The 18812-nt window shown below is 31.6% G+C and overlaps 1 protein-coding gene across 4 annotated transcripts in view; it reads left to right on the top strand.

Moving 5' to 3' along the window:
• LOC118196695 (SEC14-like protein 2) overlaps nt 1-18812 on the top strand; it is a 64728-nt gene that overhangs the window by 45364 nt on the left and 552 nt on the right. For 3 of the 4 annotated variants that reach the window (XM_035368144.2, XM_035368146.2, XM_035368145.2), the window contains 6 exons: nt 3690-3784; nt 5493-5571; nt 7538-7675; nt 7774-7860; nt 12066-12172; nt 15922-16228. In XM_035368144.2, coding sequence (XP_035224035.1) covers nt 3690-3784; nt 5493-5571; nt 7538-7675; nt 7774-7860; nt 12066-12172; nt 15922-16228 — 813 coding nt within the window. The remainder of the gene's footprint in view (nt 1-3689; nt 3785-5492; nt 5572-7537; nt 7676-7773; nt 7861-12065; nt 12173-15921; nt 16229-18812) is intronic. The other variant, XM_035368147.2, reaches the window with a different exon arrangement.

Here is an 18812-nt window from a genome sequence, read left to right as displayed (position 1 = left end):
TATTATATTATATTCCTTCATTATTGTATACGAGCCAGTTTCCCTTAGAAAGTCCTCCACGAAGGCATCCCTTCCCTTAGGCCGATAGCTCTCGAGGCTTTGCCATAATCGCACAGACTATTCCTTCATTAAATCTTGATGAACTTTCAGTGCGAGTTAATTAACTTGGATGGCTATTTCATAAGACGCCATTAAACGTTTTGAGTAAAAAATAAAAGCCAGCGGTGTGTTGATATAATACAAACTGTATTCATGTGTATAATGCTTATTGCTTTGAACTTCTGATCATTTATTCTGTATTGCTTACTTTATATACCTTGTAAAGATAAAAGTTGTAGCAACATTTCTTCTAGATATTCTGCTCTTTCGGAAAAGTAGATCATCAACGTGAAATGAATTTAGTCTTAATTTTACATAGTCCTTCTTTGCTAATATATTTCAGTTTTCAATTTCGACATTATAAAGAAAATTACATAAATACTTGCAAAATATTAGTAGGTATTTGTGCTACTGTGTATGACGGCATGACCTGGACATGTTGCTTTTTCTTCTGGGCTCGCATAAAAATCCATACACGAGGGCATTTCGAAAAGTAAAGATACACCGTACGCCAGAGGAAAAAAGTTTTTGTGAGCAAGTTGGCAACACACGTGTTAACCTTGAACCGTTAGGTTTCTCCTCGCGGTCGTTCGGCATTTCAACGTTGATTCTGGTTGGAGTAGGTCGTGTTTAAAATGGCTGCGCCGATTCAGAATCCCGCCAAATGCGAAGTGCCCTCCGTCATACGTTTTCTTCATGCAAAAGGTCAGCGAACAGCGGATATTCACAAAGAAATTGTTTCTGTTTATGGGAACATTATGAATCGACAAAATGTAACGAAATGGTGTCGTCATTTCTCTGACCGATGTTCATGACGAACAAAGAACAGGTCGGCCATCTGTGATCTCTGATGCCCTTCTTCAGAGAATACAGGAAGCAATTCGTACGAATAGACGTCTCAAATTGAAAGAATTGTATCAGATCATACCGGAAGTGTCAATGAGAACTCTTTATGAAGTTGTGACTGTCAAGTAAGGTACAGGAAATTGTGTGCGCGCTGGGTTCCAACAGGCGGCAACCTTCTATGACTGTGAGATACAAAAGCTTGTGCACCGACTTAACAAATGTTTGGATAACGGGGGTGATCATGTCGAAAAATAATAAATAATCCAGTTAATAAGATGTAAATGATGTTTTTTAAATAAATGCTTTTTTTTTTTAAGGAATGCGAGCTATTGTATCTTTACTTTTCGAAATGCCCTCGCAAAATGCAAATGGACAGATTTTGGCCATCTGAGTTAGTTAAATGCAAGGAGCGGGATCGCCACTATATACTAAGCTGACGAACTCGAGTTCGTATTCTTGATAAGGAAATGACATTTATGATATAATACTTGAAGAGTGTTCAGCTTTTATCTTCTGAATCAGTAACATGGCTATATGTCTGAAGTAAATGTGCCATTGCAAAATGTAAATTGTGAATGGTATATTAAACTTGAAACTTTAGTTTTTTATATGAAATAAGTCACACATATGAGCTCATATCATCTCTAGCAAAATTCCAAATTAACGGTGTTGCCGTCGATTCTTATGAAAGGGAGAAACAAATTCTTACATTAAAGTTTCCGCTGCGACACCGATGCAGCAACATCGGAAAAGTTTCCTGAAGCTTCGAAACGGTAGATAATATTAGGCAATAAAGTGAGTCTGGTTGGCACTACTATGTATTTTCTTCAGTATGAATACTCGATTGTCAAACTGCACTATCTGATTTTTCCTTGACTGTTTTCAATGCGTGATGCGATCCTGTAGTCGTATTTCTGACTCATCCTATATAATGAATGAATATGATAAATTATGAAATGAATCTGTGAATAAAAAGGCGATATTCTAAAGTTTCTATAAACGCAAAATATGGAAATCTTTTCAAATATGAAATAATACTATTAAATATGTGCGCCTATGTCACCATACTCATTAGATGTATTATTCTTTTGGGAACAAAATCTATTGTTAATAATGAATATTTTCGTATACAACAGATATTAAAATTTTTTTTCCTATCTTGGATGATGAATATACTGTTAAAAGAGCAGATGAAATCACACGTAATTATGTTGGAGAAAAATATCAGTATATTAGGCATTGAAAACCAATCGGTAATTACTTTGAAGTTAGTTTTCTTATATTCAACATTCAGACATGTATTTCCTCGAGCATCTTTTTTCCAACTTGTTTTGCAGTAAAAAGAATGCTTAAATTTTCCTTGCCTTTCTTACCTATTTTAACACACATTTCTTATATGTTTTATTATTTAAGCGAAGTTTTCTATATCTTGATTTAAAAATCTGTCTCTTTACATTCTAAAACTGTCTCTGTCCCTGGTCTTGACAACGGGGAAATTAACCTTCTTGCAATCTAACTTTCTAATCAGTTTCCTGTTCATATAAGAGTTCCTCTTGCATTGTTCTGTGCCTTTAAAAATTATCCTTCTCTCAATATCAGGCCGTATATATTAAGGACAGTAACTCGATAGCAGGAACTCTCAATGGTATCCAAATATGCTCTGGCAATCTATGTCTCATTGATTGCCAAAAAGTTCTTAAAACTAATAATTAATTGTTTATTGGTATAACGCTGTGTCATACAAATTCAGGTCTTCTTCGAAAGACTTGAGAATGCTAAATTTGGAATAACGTCATCTGAAAAAAAAAAAATGTTCTAAAATAAAAACTGTTACCGAATAACATTCTTCAGTTTTTCCTTATCAAGCAGAAGTTGGCTTTGGTCAATTCCATAATTTACTTCGGAAAATATGTTGACTATATTTAAAAGAGATGTTTAAGAATGAAGTTAAGAACACATGTAAGAATAATAATAAATAAAATAAAATAAAATAAAATAAACACTGTGCTCACGGAGGAGTAACAGAGTGGGTATATATACTTTTGGTGTGGACAATTGCAACAAGAAATGGGGGTACACAAAGCAGTCCTATATACAAAATTTCAACGTTCTGAAACTACTCGTTTTGAAGTTATGCGAGATACATACAAACGTACGTAGAGACGCTACAAAACAATCTCTGCTGAATCCATTTATTTTAAATCAATTTTATAATTTTTTTGGGGGAAAAGAGTTCTTTATTCTGTCCATACGTACAGATTTCACGCAAAAATATCGTTAAATTGCATTCGATAACGGTCAAAATTGATATTTTCGTGTAAATATGGCACCCGGAATTTTTTGTGATTACAATACTTCCTCTCTTTGGTACAAGGACAAGGAAGTAATAATAAGTAAGATTATGCTGCATATTGTAAAGAAAAATATAAGGGGTCGAAGAAAAATATTTTTTAAAGGATCGATATAAAAATTGTTTTATATTAAAGACTGGAGAGAATTTTTTTATATATAATTTTTGTCCTTAAAGTTCATAGTAATTTATTTAATGGCTGCTTCGTTTATCTTCATTATCATAAGAGTTTTTTTTTTTTTTGTATATAGTATTTTTCCTATCGATTCATTTTTATTTGTCCTTTTTGTATACTATCTTTACTTCCAATTTGTTTACAAAATATTAAATAGGTAGAAGGAAAAAAAGAAATCTTGATTTCAAAAATGAAAAATTATTCTTTATTTCATTGCAGGCATTTTCAAAGCTGTTAAGTTCACAGAGCTAACAAAGTATGTCTCACTGACAATTGAACATGATCTCGAGCGTTTGAAGAGCCAAAGTAAAAAGGTAATATCTTTCAATTTGCATTGATTTTTTGCGTAAAATGATGGGAGTAACACTCAGTACCTCATCACGAAAACACCCATTCAATCAGCTCCTTCACCTGGAGAGAGATTTTTAAGCTCAAAGCAAAAAATTAAAATCATTATATCTATGCTTTTAATGCAATTACAAATATTATATAATATTATATAATATCTCTAGTTATTGCAGGTCAAATATATCGTAATCTAATTTTTCCTCCTGAATTACATCAAGCTAATATTATTAAATAAATGTTATATGTCCATTATATGTTCATTATGCTGCTATATGTCTATTATATGTCTATTATGATATAGGTATGAATTACATTAAGCTAATATTATTAAATAAATGTTATATATAATATTAAGCTAATATTATTAAATAAGTATTAAGTGCTTCTTTTTCTTTAAAATACATTTAACCATTATCAGCAGTTGCTTAAGGAAAGTTTTGGCAAATTTCTCAAGCTATTTAATAACCCTCTTTCAGAAACAGTTTAAATTCGATTCCAATTGTTTTGTATCGAAGTTGTGGAGATGGATTGGAAATCTGTGAATATTTTGACATTAAATACAAATTTCTGTAAAACTGATAAGCTATGACTGCCATTAACTAATCTGCAAATTGTTTTAGACCGAAGACCAAAGAGACCTGTTATTTCTCAGATTAACAACAACTAGTACACTAAGATTGCTGAAGCATAATACTCCAGGATTAAAGCCAGTAGCAGTTTCCATGCTTAATATGAAAGCAGTTTTGCTACTGAGTTTAATTTATTCCTATAAATTAATAAAAAATTCAGACTTGCGTATTTCAATAAAATTAAATTTTGAAATACTTTTTTAACTTTTCCACCGATAGCTGAACACCAAACAACGGGATTTTAGTATACTAAGTATAGAACTAGTATACTAAATAAATACGCTAGGATTAAAGCCAATAGCTGTTTCCGTGCGTAATAAATACACTAGGATTAAAGCCAGTAGCAGTTTCCATGCTTAATATGAAAGCAATTTTGCTACTGAGTTCAGTTTTAATTTATTCTAATAAATTAGTAAACAATAGTATATTTTTTAACCTTTTCCACCGATAACTGAGCATCATCAATGGGATTTTAGCTGGTTTTTCGGCCACAATGTCCCATTATCGGAACTATCTTCATTATTGCGTGCTTGTGGATGGAAAATGATTCAAAGAGTTAATGGCTAAAGATCTATATGGAAGCGGGATATGCCTAAGAACTAATCCTGCTTTCATTGCGTTCGGTTTCTACTTTTAGAAGGGTAAATGTTAAGGAAATAACCATGTTCTTTTATGTCTATCGGCCCATCAGTGTCCCACTGAATAAGATTGTTGGACATTGGAAGTTTCACTAGTGTACAAAATCAGAGGAACAAGCTAGCTGTGGACGTTTATTACCATGTATAAGTAAGTACGAACAGTTTCGCTTAGAAAATTCTTTACAAAAGCATTCTTCCGCAGACAGGTAGTCTTCATTTGCTATGCCATAGCTAATTAAATAAAAAAATTCAAGAACAATTCATGTATTTAAGGCCATTTTGCTTAGTTTTATTTGCATACAATGAAATATTTTTTTCTTTTATGGCTTAAAATTTGGATTTATGTTTTATATATATATTTATTTCCATGAAAAAATCCTTTTAATCTCGTTGCTTGTTTATTGCAGCTAGGAAAATTGCTGACCCAAATTGTTTACATATATGATTTTGATCAAATGACATTAGCCAAAGCAACTAATAAGTCAAGTAAGTATATCTAATAAATCTGTCTATAAAAACTTTTCTTTTATTAATTTTTAAGTTTATTTTATTTTTGAGATCAAAGAAAAGTAGTCGCTTCATTTAGAATTTAGTACTTTGCATATTCTAAACCTGCAATTGGTTTTCACTTACATTCTAATCTTCTAAACGTCAGTGCGTTATATTAAGCATCGAAATTTCGCCTTATTGAGTTAGAAATATTGAAAGTTTCGATAAACTGCATGCTAATCCTCGCAAGTAATGTTTGAAAATTCCTATGAAATATTCACCATTTTCAGGAATGCGCATCATGTGCAAAAAAATTACCAGAAAGATAAGAATTGACGCATTCTTTTATTGTATCTGTATTTATGCCTCTAGTTATTGCAGTCTGTCAAATATATAGTAATCTAATTTTTCCTCCTTTACATTAAGCTAATATTATTAAATAAATAAATGTTAATGGATTGTAACTGTGACTGCGGGAACACTGCTACATGCACTTTGACACGGAACCAATGCCTCTCACATTCCACGTATTAATTCGATAGCTAGCCTACCGTTTAATATATGGACTCTCACTCAACGCTACGTTCATGTGCCTTGACGAGAATAGTTGTCTGTTTGAGAGTTGGTGGCCTAACGTTATGTAACCAAAGTATTCTCGAATAATTAATTACAGTACTCGGGAGCAGCAAAATTATTTGAAATTTAGAAGTTGTTGCTATAAAATGCTACTCAAACTCATTTCGAGAGCTATCAACCTGAGTTTAATTTATTCCTACAAATATATATCAAAGGAGAGGCTTTCTGCTGTCGTACCATTACACTTGTCTTATTACACAAGCCGAATCTGGAACTCTAGTAGAAAAAGTGGTATCATTACTGGTCCTTATGAAAATCAAACGTTCATCGGAACCCTATCAGTGAATGTTATATTGTATGAGTGTGATGTTATCCTAACGCAATGGTAGATCACCAATGAATAATATTACTGTTCATTATTGAAAATAAATCTGGGATCAGTGCTGCAAAAGAAACGGCGACTCTCTGCGAAATCTTTCCAAGCATTTTGCTGGGCAATGCTAGGGTGCATCTAACACAATGAATCTATTTTTGATTGTTCACTCGTTTGGGCTAAGAAGTGCTCTACCATCTCTCGCAGTCCCCAAACTTATGCCACTATGGTTATCATTTGATCCCTAAAATGAAGGAACTACTTGATAGCTTTCGTGTTTGGAACTGTTCCAAAGCTACTACACGCAACAAACAGCTCCATTCAAACCAGCAGCAGAACAAACATTGCAACATGATTTTAAATCATGTTGCAAATCATGTTGCAACGTTTGTTCTGCTGCTGGAATGTTCACAATGTTGGGAGCTACAGTGAAGAAAAGTAAAAGTTTCACAATATTCGTATAAATAAAGTTTTTCTTTTAAAAATGTAATTCTTTGTATCATTTCCTTCAGTAAAATTAGTTCATTCAATCTCGGTAAATTTCCATATATATATACTCAGTTGTTTTATAAGAATTTATGGAGCTTTGAAATTCATTAGATACAGCTAGTTATCGTGAACAGAATAACAGCGGAGAAATTTATTGTTATATTTAATACGAAAATTTTAGTAACCCCAATTTTAAAAATTTAATGCTTGTCAATGCAATAAAATAAGCCGCTTCAATATGTAATAACGAGAATAAGGATTATTTCTAGAATATTAACTATTTCAAAGAGAGAGAGTAAATATGCCTCTCATAAAACAAAATTTATTTTGGATATTTTCAGAAGTGTTGAATTGCAAGTTTTCCAACACCTTAAAATGATTCAACTTAAATCTGGAGTGTCAAATTTCAAATATATTGTTCTATTGTTATGACTCCTATTCTAACTTACTGAAATAATTTTGGAAGTAACTAATTTTGGAAGTAATCTCCTCAAAAAATGCCATCTTTTCTATTAAATTTTACAGTTTTTCAAGACTTGCTGTGCTTTCCAAAATTACTTATGTATTTGCATTTTCTGACAGCTCTTGAACTACTTTTACAAGGTCTAAAATTATATCAGGATAATTGCCCTGAACGGTTGAAAGCTGTCTATATCATAAACGGTGAGTAATAATCTTTTAAATTAGCTTATTGTATATTAAATATGTTTCAAAAATATTTTTAAATATGAAGACTTATAATTTTCTTTAATGTTTTTCAGCTTCATTGTACTTCACTATCTTCTTTTCTGTTATCAAAACAATTTTGGCAAGAGACCTTATTCGGAAAATTCGTGTTTTCGGAACAGGTATGTATTTGATGAAAAACTTTCTTTTGTTATTTTTTTATTGTGCATTCTGTAATAGTAAACTAAAAAATATTATAATAAATCTGCTAACTTTGATATTCTTACTGTTTTTTTTTTATTGACAAAAAACTGCTTAGCTACAAATGAAACAAAACTTGGCACACGGATAGTAGTATATATTGAGAAAATGATTGTAAAATTCAACTGCTGCACGTAATCTAGTGACAAAATGTGTATGGTAATCATCAAAAAGCAGGCCATCATTTTGAATGCTACAGACTTGGTAATGATTTAACAGGGTATCTAAATCTGTATGTAGACCATGTGATATAGATAAAAATTTTATTCATCTTTATTTTGATAGCAAACCACTGCATAAAACTGCAAACTGTTTCACAGATTTCGCTGCTAAACACACACACGACAACTTAATATGCAGCCAGTATATTTAATCAATATGCTCCATAGCCTCTCAAAAGTCAATAAATCTGAATATCGTGCTGATAAAGGAATTTACTTAAGGAACAGAAGGAATTCCCTTCTGTTATTTGCACGCTTTCTGCTTTATTGTTAAAAAAACTGTCATTTTTGTTTTCCATAATAAACGGTAATGCATTGGTCTGCAACGTCTCATCAATACATCGCCGTATCCTCTGGATGGCCTCATTAAACACAACATCATCTGTTGTTGATGATTGTATCCCAAACCATGCCTGCATGTTATCCTAGTATGTGACATTCAGAAGCACAAAAGTCAGCCTAATCACCAAACTTGCCTCTATTAACTATCAGCCATTGTTGTTGACTTAAAGGCAAAACTAGCATTGAGCGCAGCACTGTTCAACCAACTCATTACACAATATATATAGCGAAACACCACAGCAAGTTTTAGCGATGATATCAGATCTTAGGGCTAATCTCTGCAAAGGATGGCTAGTTGAAACCTTGTTTTCCTTAAATGACAGCGTATTTATACGCAATGATACTGCAATATCCAAATGTCACGATCATACTCCGAAAAATCTCTTCAACTTTGAATTGCAGGGCAGTCACTGCATGAACCTGGTCTGTGCGGGACCAATCACATTGTATTTTTCAAACCATTGTTTAAAAGTTTGATCCAATCTGGAACTAAATCCCTAGGAAAGACAATCGTTCGATATAAACGTTCCAAACAGCGTTTCGATCTTTATCCGACACACCAGCGAACAGAAAAGTATCCATACATGAAAAAGGCCAGTTACCCAAGTTATCAGTTCTAGCTCACGTACTTTACTAGAAATTGCTAAAATATTTACCTAATTACACTCTGAAATTTGCACGCTATTGAGATCGTTGCATTTGCATAGGTGCTGCGATTGTTGTCTTTGAATAGTGCTATGGCCGTCGCAAATCTTCCTGCCATTGCATTTCCTCTGTAAAATAATTATGTACCCTATACTTAATAAGTATGATTTACTCTAAAACCTGAATGAATTTTCATCCTTTCGCGATTGAAAACACTCTTGAATAAACACCTGTGACCTCCGACATATTTTGAATTATTACTGTCACGAAAATTATTTAAAACTCGCATATTAACGTAAAAGCTTCGCTTAAATATAAAAAAATTCTTAATAATAATAATTTTGGAATTTATAGATCAACCCTTAAATCATCTTAAAAGTGCTCATAGATAATTTATTAAAATTATTTACATTGCGTGAAATGCTAATTCTTACAAGTATGGCGTTCGAAATTCTAGCAAAATTTTGAAACACATATTTATACTTGAAAACTTCGCGACGCATATCGTCTTGATTTACGACCCTGCATTATGTCTCGATACAGTGGTCTGGAGGCACTGCTTTGATCATTCTCACAGTTGATCTACTTAAATTTCTAATAGACTTATTAAAACTTTCACAATTGTTTATTATTTCGAATCTATACAATATTACATTACGAAAGCTTACTGTAAAACATGTCTTTTTCAGGGAAGAACTTGTGCATTTTCTCCCTTCCTTTTTGTACTACTTAGTTGTTTTTAGACCATTTGCATTTGTAGTATATATTCATATTCTAATTTAAGCTTTATTTCATTTACTTTTAATATAATAATTTTATGTAAATATACATTAATATTTGCAAAATTATTGGAGGAAAATTTGGTTATCTATTTTAGCTCGCATAATGTGTTAATTTAACGCGAATATTTCATAGCAGAATTATGAAGTAGTTTTTAGAAAAATCATTCATTTACCCGTCGAAGTATCCTAATTTAAATGTGAAACCATAGATGTAACTAACAAACTTGTCGGAATATTTTAGCTGAACATATAATGTGATTTTCTTAAAATCATTGCAATTTAAAAAATTGATTTTTCACTTTTAAATTTTATTTTTATTTTGCTTCTAAGTTACCTAAAAACTTATACACAGAAAGAGCCATAAGTCTGAGGACAGTCAAATGAATGCTGCCTAATCTTAATTTTTCTTATTTTATTCTTAAATTATAACAAGAGCACTACGTTTTCCTGAAACATCTACCATCGAATATATTCCTCTAGTGTAAATCTGTAGATGCACGCCACACACACTTTAATACACTGGTTCGCTGACTTTGTTATTCTTTAAAATGTATTTGGTATTTGTTAATCTAAGGCGATAGTAATAAAAAGTCTGATTGGTAAACCAATCAGAATAAAAACTTCGTAATTTTTTTTCTGACTGGAAGCACAGTTTGATTGAATACGAACCAAACATGTCTGTTGCAAATAAATGTCTAGCTGTCTGTTCTTTTTTACATGAAGGTCAGTGTTACGATCTTTTGTTTTGCTCTTATGGTATATTCAAAAATACAAAATGTAATGTGGGCACCACATGATTTCCTTATATCATTATTTTCCTTATATTGTCCTGTTAAATAGCTGAATTATTATTAACTTGTAAGTTATTAATAATTCAGCTACAACGTGTGTAATTCGGCACATAACATGTGCAATGTGCAGTTCAAGCATGTCCAAAGAATTTAACATTACAGCGTTAAATTTATAGAATATTCTTTTTAGATCAACAATAAACTAATATTAAATATTATTAGACGCTTAGTTACTTCCTTATTATAGCGATTTCCAAAATTCAATCGCTAATCACGTACGTATAGCAAAGTATCGGCGAGATAGCTCAGTTGATCAGCAATTCAATTTCAGCGATTACTTCTTAAATTTGTCATTGCCGAAACATGAATATTTTCGTAATGATCTCTTCTGTAATTAGAAGTATATCAATCACTGCGACCAACGATTGCGAAAATAAAGGCCGTGTAAGGACTTTCAAGCCGGCTAAGGGTGTGGTTATATGTATATATATATTTGTGTACGTTTGGTAGTGCGGAATTCAATAAAAAAAAAAAAAAGACAGTTATATATTACAGCACTCCCGTATACAAAATTTCAATGTTCTATGGTCACCTGTTTTTCAGTTACGCGAAATACGTACATACAATCATACATACGGAACAGCACACTATTTACACAATATTACAGTTCTTTTACACCATATAGTGTATGTCCGTGGTCGGAAGCCATCATAGCGGTGCACTCACTCACTCACCATATAGTGTATATTTGATGTTGCATATTATTAAAAGAAGAGATGCAGCAAATCTCATGTTGAGATTTCGAAAAGAGGTATTACAATCATCGATTTTCACTTTTTAGTAGCCGAGCTTTAAAAAATGAAAGTAGCTAACTTGCTATATTTAATATTTTATTCACTTTCAGTTCGTTATTTATATTCTTCAATTATTTGATCCTTCAGTATGTCCAAGCTACAATAGCCAATTTGACATTTTATTGTTTTCAAACCACGCTATATCATTACATCCTTGCGTCAAATCGTGTATTCGTGTTCTCTTCTGACTGACTTCCTCTCTTTTTATTTCATAAATCAGTTGTCCACTGTACCATCTACCCTTGGGTTCCCACAGCCCGACTTCATATTATATACGATTTCAGATTTTTTTGGAAGTGAAAAGAATTACGTTTAAAGAGACTTTTAAAGTTTCATAATATCTTTCCTTTCTGCATTGTAAAAAGGCATTTTGCAGAAGATTTTGAAAGAACCTCTTATTTCTTAACCTTGCATGTTTCTTTGCTTACAGTTATAGCATGATGATTTTCTACTTTTCATAAAAGCTAATATGCATTTTCTCTCTTCTCCAGATGGTTGGAAAGAGAAACTGCTTGAGGAGATAGATGAAGATGTTTTACCAGCATTTCTTGGTGGAACAAGAACCGATCCTGATGGAAACCCACTTTGCAACACATTTGTAAGTTTTTTGCTGTATTTCATGTTTTAAACTATTTGATGCTCCTGAAATATTTTTGTACATTACAATATTATTTTAGTACATGGAAATATACTTAATTATTAAGAATTCATTAAAATAATAGTTGTTGTAACTTGGATGAAAATCGTGTAAATTTTGACTGAAATTATTTTTAACGCAAAACACTTTTAATTATTCTGTGAAATTTTGTTTTCCAGAAGAATTTCAATCCATTTGTCTTAAAAGAATGTAGTCTGTAATTTAATCATGTGAAAAGCCTAAGCCTTTACAGCTATATATTTGCGCAGCCAAATTTATTTTTAATTCATCATAATTTATTTATGAACTTACAAAGCATTAAAATCAATATTTATTGTAATAAAAAGTTATGAAAATCTGTATATGCGGAGGGCTCACCAGCGGCCGAGTGTTAAAGACGCTGAACTCTGGTAGTTCGGTCCGAGGTTCGAATCTCACGAAAAAACTGGCTGCATGGGCGTTTTCGCGGTTTTCCCCATTTGTAACGTATATACGAGCAAGTTTCCCTTAGAAAGTCCGTCACGAAAGCATCCCTCCCTTTAGGCAGATAGCCCTCGTGTGCTTTGCCATACCTGAATAATCCCTGTATATGCGGAATCATTTATGGTGAATCATTTATGAAGTTAATCATCAATCATTTATGAAGTGAATCCTTTTAGAGAGATTTACTATTTACATTTGTGCGTTCTTCGGTTTGTCTATGAAGAAACAGTGAGATACATTCGTTTACCTGCTTCTACAACCAATCCAAAATTAAATTTTAGTTACGTCCAAATTCACAGCTCAACCTCAAAACATACTACGCCTGGTAATTACTGCGTATCTATTAACTGGCCTAGCAAAATTCCAAATTATAAATATCTGCGAAGATCGTATATAAATGTGAGGAAATGCCTAGCTATTTAAACGTGTTAAATCATGATGACTATTTTACTAGTTAGAAATTTTTCCATACAAGGATCATACGGAAGTCAAATACTATAATCGCGAAAGCTTCCTATCTCCAGTACTGAAAATAATCTCATAAAATATTTAGCTTTAGAGAAAACAAATTCTAGACATGGTGCTTCCAATCACAATGTCCAGAATCACCCTGTATAATAAATTTTAAAATCAGGAAATCATGAAAAATGGGAAGCGTAACACTTGCAGAGTTACATAGGATCGAATATCCCCATAAGGCTTCGTTCAGACGACTGTTTTTTGTTATAAATCTTTGTAGTTTAAGGCACAAAATTCATTAGATCCATGCAACAGTCAGGGAAGGGAAAGGTGCGCGTACGTAAATGTGTAGCTGACTCATTGAAACTGTCAACCGATGTTTACTTCGCTATGATTGATGGTTCTCATACCAATTTGGCTTACAATTGAAAAGTTAGAACTTTTAGGCAAGATCCTGAAGCCAATTTTTTGTGAAGTTGCAAGGTCAACGAAGCTCTTTAAATGTGTTATGACTTTTAAAACCACCGTGTGAACGACGGTAATGGCAGAGTGCATAAGACGGTTGAATACTAATAATTCGACCCACCTTCAAATCCCAGGCAATGGTTTTGTTTTGCTTTTTTAATCATATATAGCTTAAATATGAACTATGCTCTCGTAGATCGTCTTCCTAATACAGATCGCTCTCATGTGCTTTGCCTTAATCAGTAAACCAAATAATCCGTTGAAAGAGTATTGCTTACATCTTTAGATAAGGAGCCTAAGAAGGAGTTAAGATATACTGTATGCGGTTCTTTCATTAACAGTTCCGCCATCGTACTGTACCAAAGTTCGCCACAAAGTTTAATTATTGTAATGAAAATACTTGAGTGTTTCAAAAGATTTGTATACTTTAATCTATAAACCTTAGTTGACATTCGGAGCCATTTTAGAACTTATATACGATGCTAACTTCTGCACATATGCAAAATTTGCAGAAAGAAGCAATAAGACAAGATATGAGGAAATGAACAAATGATTATTTAACTGGTAATGCTGCTTGTTAAATTTTTCATACAACAGAATTTCAAAATGCCGCACGTTGCGCATAATTATATTCAAAAGACAACTGATATATGCTTAAATTGTAACGCAAATTAACTTCATACTTTTCATTGATGTAGAATACATAATTAATTAATTTCTCAGATGAACAGAAAAGTTTTATCTTAACCAATTTTGTAAGCTAATCGTAGCGTCTTAGTCAATGTTGCAAGCTATTCATGTCAGGGATGTTTCGTCAAGGGCAGTCGTTCTTGACAGTTATTCTTAATCATACTTTGGCTGGTCATGGCCATTAACCTGAGGAATAAATTTGTGTATAATTGATATTAATCACTTCGGAGAAAGTTTTCAACGCCTTTAAAGAGAGGAAAGTAATAACTTTTCAAAATCAAAATTCCTTGCTTTCCTTGTGATTAGACTTTACTGTTGATACGCTTTTCAACAGCTGACAAAGGTTATATATTGTACTTAAAAATTACAGATTATATATTGCTTATAAAATAGATAAAAGTTTCAAATTGAAGCAGAATTACCATTTTGCATTTGTGTTTCCAGATTTAAAAATATTATTGTATAAAAATATATCTAACGTATAAACAACATTTGTCACATGTCACAGTATTAAGTATTTTATTAAGTGTTAAAAAGTAATTCAAAACATCCTTTTTTTATCAACTTATATACAAAGCGTTCACAATGTCCTTACTTACCCTTACTCCTTTTCCCAATCATTGGTCGTATATATGTACTTCTAGTTAGAAAAATGTTGTAAATGACACAAATAATCATATTTTGGCATTTTTAATTTTAAATACTTCAATTTTATCAATAGTACGAAACCTAACTTTTTATACATTTCTCCATCCCATATGCTTATTCGTAGGAAAATGTTGTATTTGTTATAAAAAATACGACGCAAAATGTTTGATTCTTCTACGACAAAAAAACTGATGCAGGTAGTTAATTTTAAAAATCAGCGATTTTTGACACCGTATTAAATTTGAACTGAAGGGTCAGTTAATGAATAAATAAGAATAAATTGAGGTTGATATTTCCTGCCTTAAATATCATTCAATAATGCTGTTTTGTGATTTACTGGTGTCTTTAATTTATAATTTTATAACATATGCAAGTAATTTAATGTTTTATATGTTAATTTAATAATAACTATATGTTTTATGTGTTTATGTATTATATGTATACTAATAATTTATGCCTTCAAAGACTATAAATGCATTATTGATAGTTTCATGATGTTTTATTATCTTAGAGTCATAACCTGATGATAGTACACAAACTGATTAAAGTACAAATACTTTTTATGCTAATAATATTACGAGCGATCTTAGATTTTAAAAACAAAAAGAAAAGAAAAATATATTGATCAATATTTTTCACTATAATCCACACAGAAATGTTTGTCACGTAATGATTTAAACATCAGAAAAAAATTTCGAAACGTTATTTTATTTTTAGTGCAAATGCAAACATTTAGCTTCTTTTAAAACTTAAAAATACGAATACAGCGATCCTTTCAACATTAACAATATTTTAGTAGTTGGAAGTATATGCCCACGACCAAAAGTTGCGAAAATAAAGGCCGCGTAAGGACATTTGTGGCACGTTTCATGAGTACTGTGTAAAATATCTGATTCTAAAAACATGTTTCTTAAATTAATTTGCTAAATATGAGGGTTTATGTATGGTTATATTTATTTTCATAGATTAATCATGGTTATCCAGTACCCGAAAAATACTTTTTCAAGAGCAGCGAAAAATCATTGTCCCAAGTTCCAGGAATCAAGAAACTTATGGTCACACGTTTCTCCAGCGTCGATATGACATTTGATGTTGGAGAACCTGGGACAGTAATTGAATGGGAATTCGAAACGAAGAGTAGAGATATTGGGTTTGGACTATTTTATCAAGAAAACACAAATGAAGAAGTCACTGAAGTCATACCCAAGCAGAGGATAGACACAAGCATGGAACCTGAATTAGGAATGTTTAAATGTGATAAAGCCGGCAAATGTAAGTATTTTTAGTCACATTGCTTTAGTGATGAAAAAACGCTAATAATTAACCTATCACATAATGGGTAATAATGATTTACGAGTAAAGTGTATTTCTATCAGATAGTTATCTAAAGACTAGCTATATAATTAAGCAAGAACAAAATAAAAGAAAGGAATCAGGTCATTGTATTGAATACGATCTTATTCCCTTCTGAATGTTTTGATTCAAACATAAATGAAATTGCATATATATCCATTGCCTTTTCTCAAGCAGCAAGTTTCAGTTTGCTTTCACAAAAGGATATTTCATCTCTTAATTAGAATATTACACTGCTCCTAGAGAAAAGCAAAATGACCAAATCAATAACATTTGTCTCTTATTTTATTTTCATATTTTTGTGCTACTCTAGTCTATGTTTTTATAAATTTCTGAGCTGCTTTAAAAAACATGTTCATAATACTGACATCGGGATTGCTGCAAAGCATAGAACATGTAATAATTTCATTTTATTTTTTTTTTGGCGTTGTCATTATATGCCACTGTCGTCACCGTTTTGCAGAGTTACAGACTGCTAAATTTCTTTGGCATGAGAAATCTGAAAAATAAACTGTGTCCTTTCCGAGAGTTGAAACACAAATCTTCCAATTACTAGGTGAATGTGCTAACCATTATAACACAAAAGGGCATACGGGAAGCATGTAATAATTCCTAACTCGTCCATACCCCTAAATGGGCAACTTAAAAGAAGCAAAAGACCCTATTGACCAAACCGAAGTAGGAACAATTATCGTCCGTTATATTTTAAGCTTGGATAACAATGTAAAATCTGTTAGGTGTTTAGAAACAAGAAACGTAAAATATCAACTGCACTTTCGCCGGGAATGGAATCGAAGATCTTTTTGCTGATACATGGATGTGCTAATGACTACGCTATAGTTAAGCGCATGGAAGGCATGCCATAATTTCTTAACTATCTGATATTGTTTATTTTTCTTGATTTGTCATTTTCACTAAATATTTTCTTAACGTTTCTTATCTCCCTCTGTCTCCACATAAATAATGTAAGTAAAATGTGAGAAAATTTTAATCCATTATTATTGACAAACCTAATAAATAAAAACATTAAAATATGGAGATTGTGGTTAAAGAAAAAAAAAAAAGAAAGAAAAAAAAGAAAGAAAAAAAAAGAAAAATGGTAAAATTGTAACCCTTTGTCAGTTTTACAATTTTGCTTTCATTTTTTTATCATAAGCGAATCACAATTTCTTATGATCAGGCGCATTTCTGAGTTTACTTCTGGATGAATTTTAAACATTTTGAATAATATTTTAGAACAATTAGTAATGAAGAAAAACATAATAATAAATAAAATCAAAGTCGCACAAGATGCTGCAAAGTTAATGTCAATATGTGATATTAAATTGTTAATTTAAATGTTTAGACGGCTTGACACTGACTAAAGGTTAAAATTCACACTTGGATTTCTTATATATGTCTGCATGTATATATGTATTTTCTACTTAATCAAAAATTGACATGTAACAGTAATATAGAATATAAAAGATAATAAAGAATAAAAAAGTACACAAAATTTTGAAATTTGTGTACCTGTGATTTCTTCTGTAGAATTTTAAGTCTTGGAGACTTTATAACTTTCTCTGATCAGGCTAGTTTAACAAATTAAAACTGCATTAAAGTTTTCTTTAAAGAGCTATGAAATATCTAAAAATATTAAATAAATAGCCGCTCAACCGTACTACACAAATAGCTATTGTTACTATACAAGTAGCCGCTCAACCTTTAATCATAGTTTTAACTTTTTCTCAACCAAAGTTATCCCAAACATTTTTTCAGTTAGATAATTAGATTTCCTTGAAGCTTTCCATATGTTAATTTATGTTATTATTATTATATTATGTTAATTTATCCAAATGTTTATGTTAACAAATGTTAATTTAGAAGTCAAACAACAAAAATCAGCGTTATTTATATTGTAGAGACATTAGGAATTTTGGAAGCAGGAAAGATGAAAATTGAGCAACACCTTCGCCGGAAATCGAACCACGAACCTCTGGAATACGCGACCAGCGTGCAGACCACACCACGAAGGCATGCTAGGAAGGCGGGACAAATACCTTATAATATAACGCTGATTGTTGTTGTTTGTCTTCTAACTTGTTCGACGTGTTATTTTATCTTAATTAATACAAATGTAGCAATTAATGATATTACTTCCAATGTAGTTTTTCTCAAAGGCCTCAGCTCATAATTTTTTATTCCTTTAATTCTCTTTTATTCTGCAGTTGACGCTAGGATAGTTCCTTCTTTTTTACTAATATATTTATTTTATTTCACTAATTTAAATGACGTATTTCTGGACCATAGGACGGATTGTTTTTCTGTGCAGAAGAGAGACTCCGTATCTGGTTATCCTGAAATAGATAGTTTTTTTTAATAAAATAAATGCTACTCTAAAATTTGAAGTAGGCAGTTTTCCTTTTTTTTACAATTTATTACTCTTTTACGAAGAAAAAGATTAAAAATGATAAAAAAATTGAAAATTGCGATTACTGTTATGACACAAATTGAAACTTACTGA

This window comes from Stegodyphus dumicola, chromosome 2, assembly GCF_044657685.1.
Source record: "Stegodyphus dumicola isolate Sdum_Otavi_A_Nest chromosome 2, ASM4465768v1".
NCBI lineage: Eukaryota > Metazoa > Arthropoda > Arachnida > Araneae > Eresidae > Stegodyphus > Stegodyphus dumicola.
This window is presented reverse-complemented; position numbering and strand designations above follow the sequence as displayed.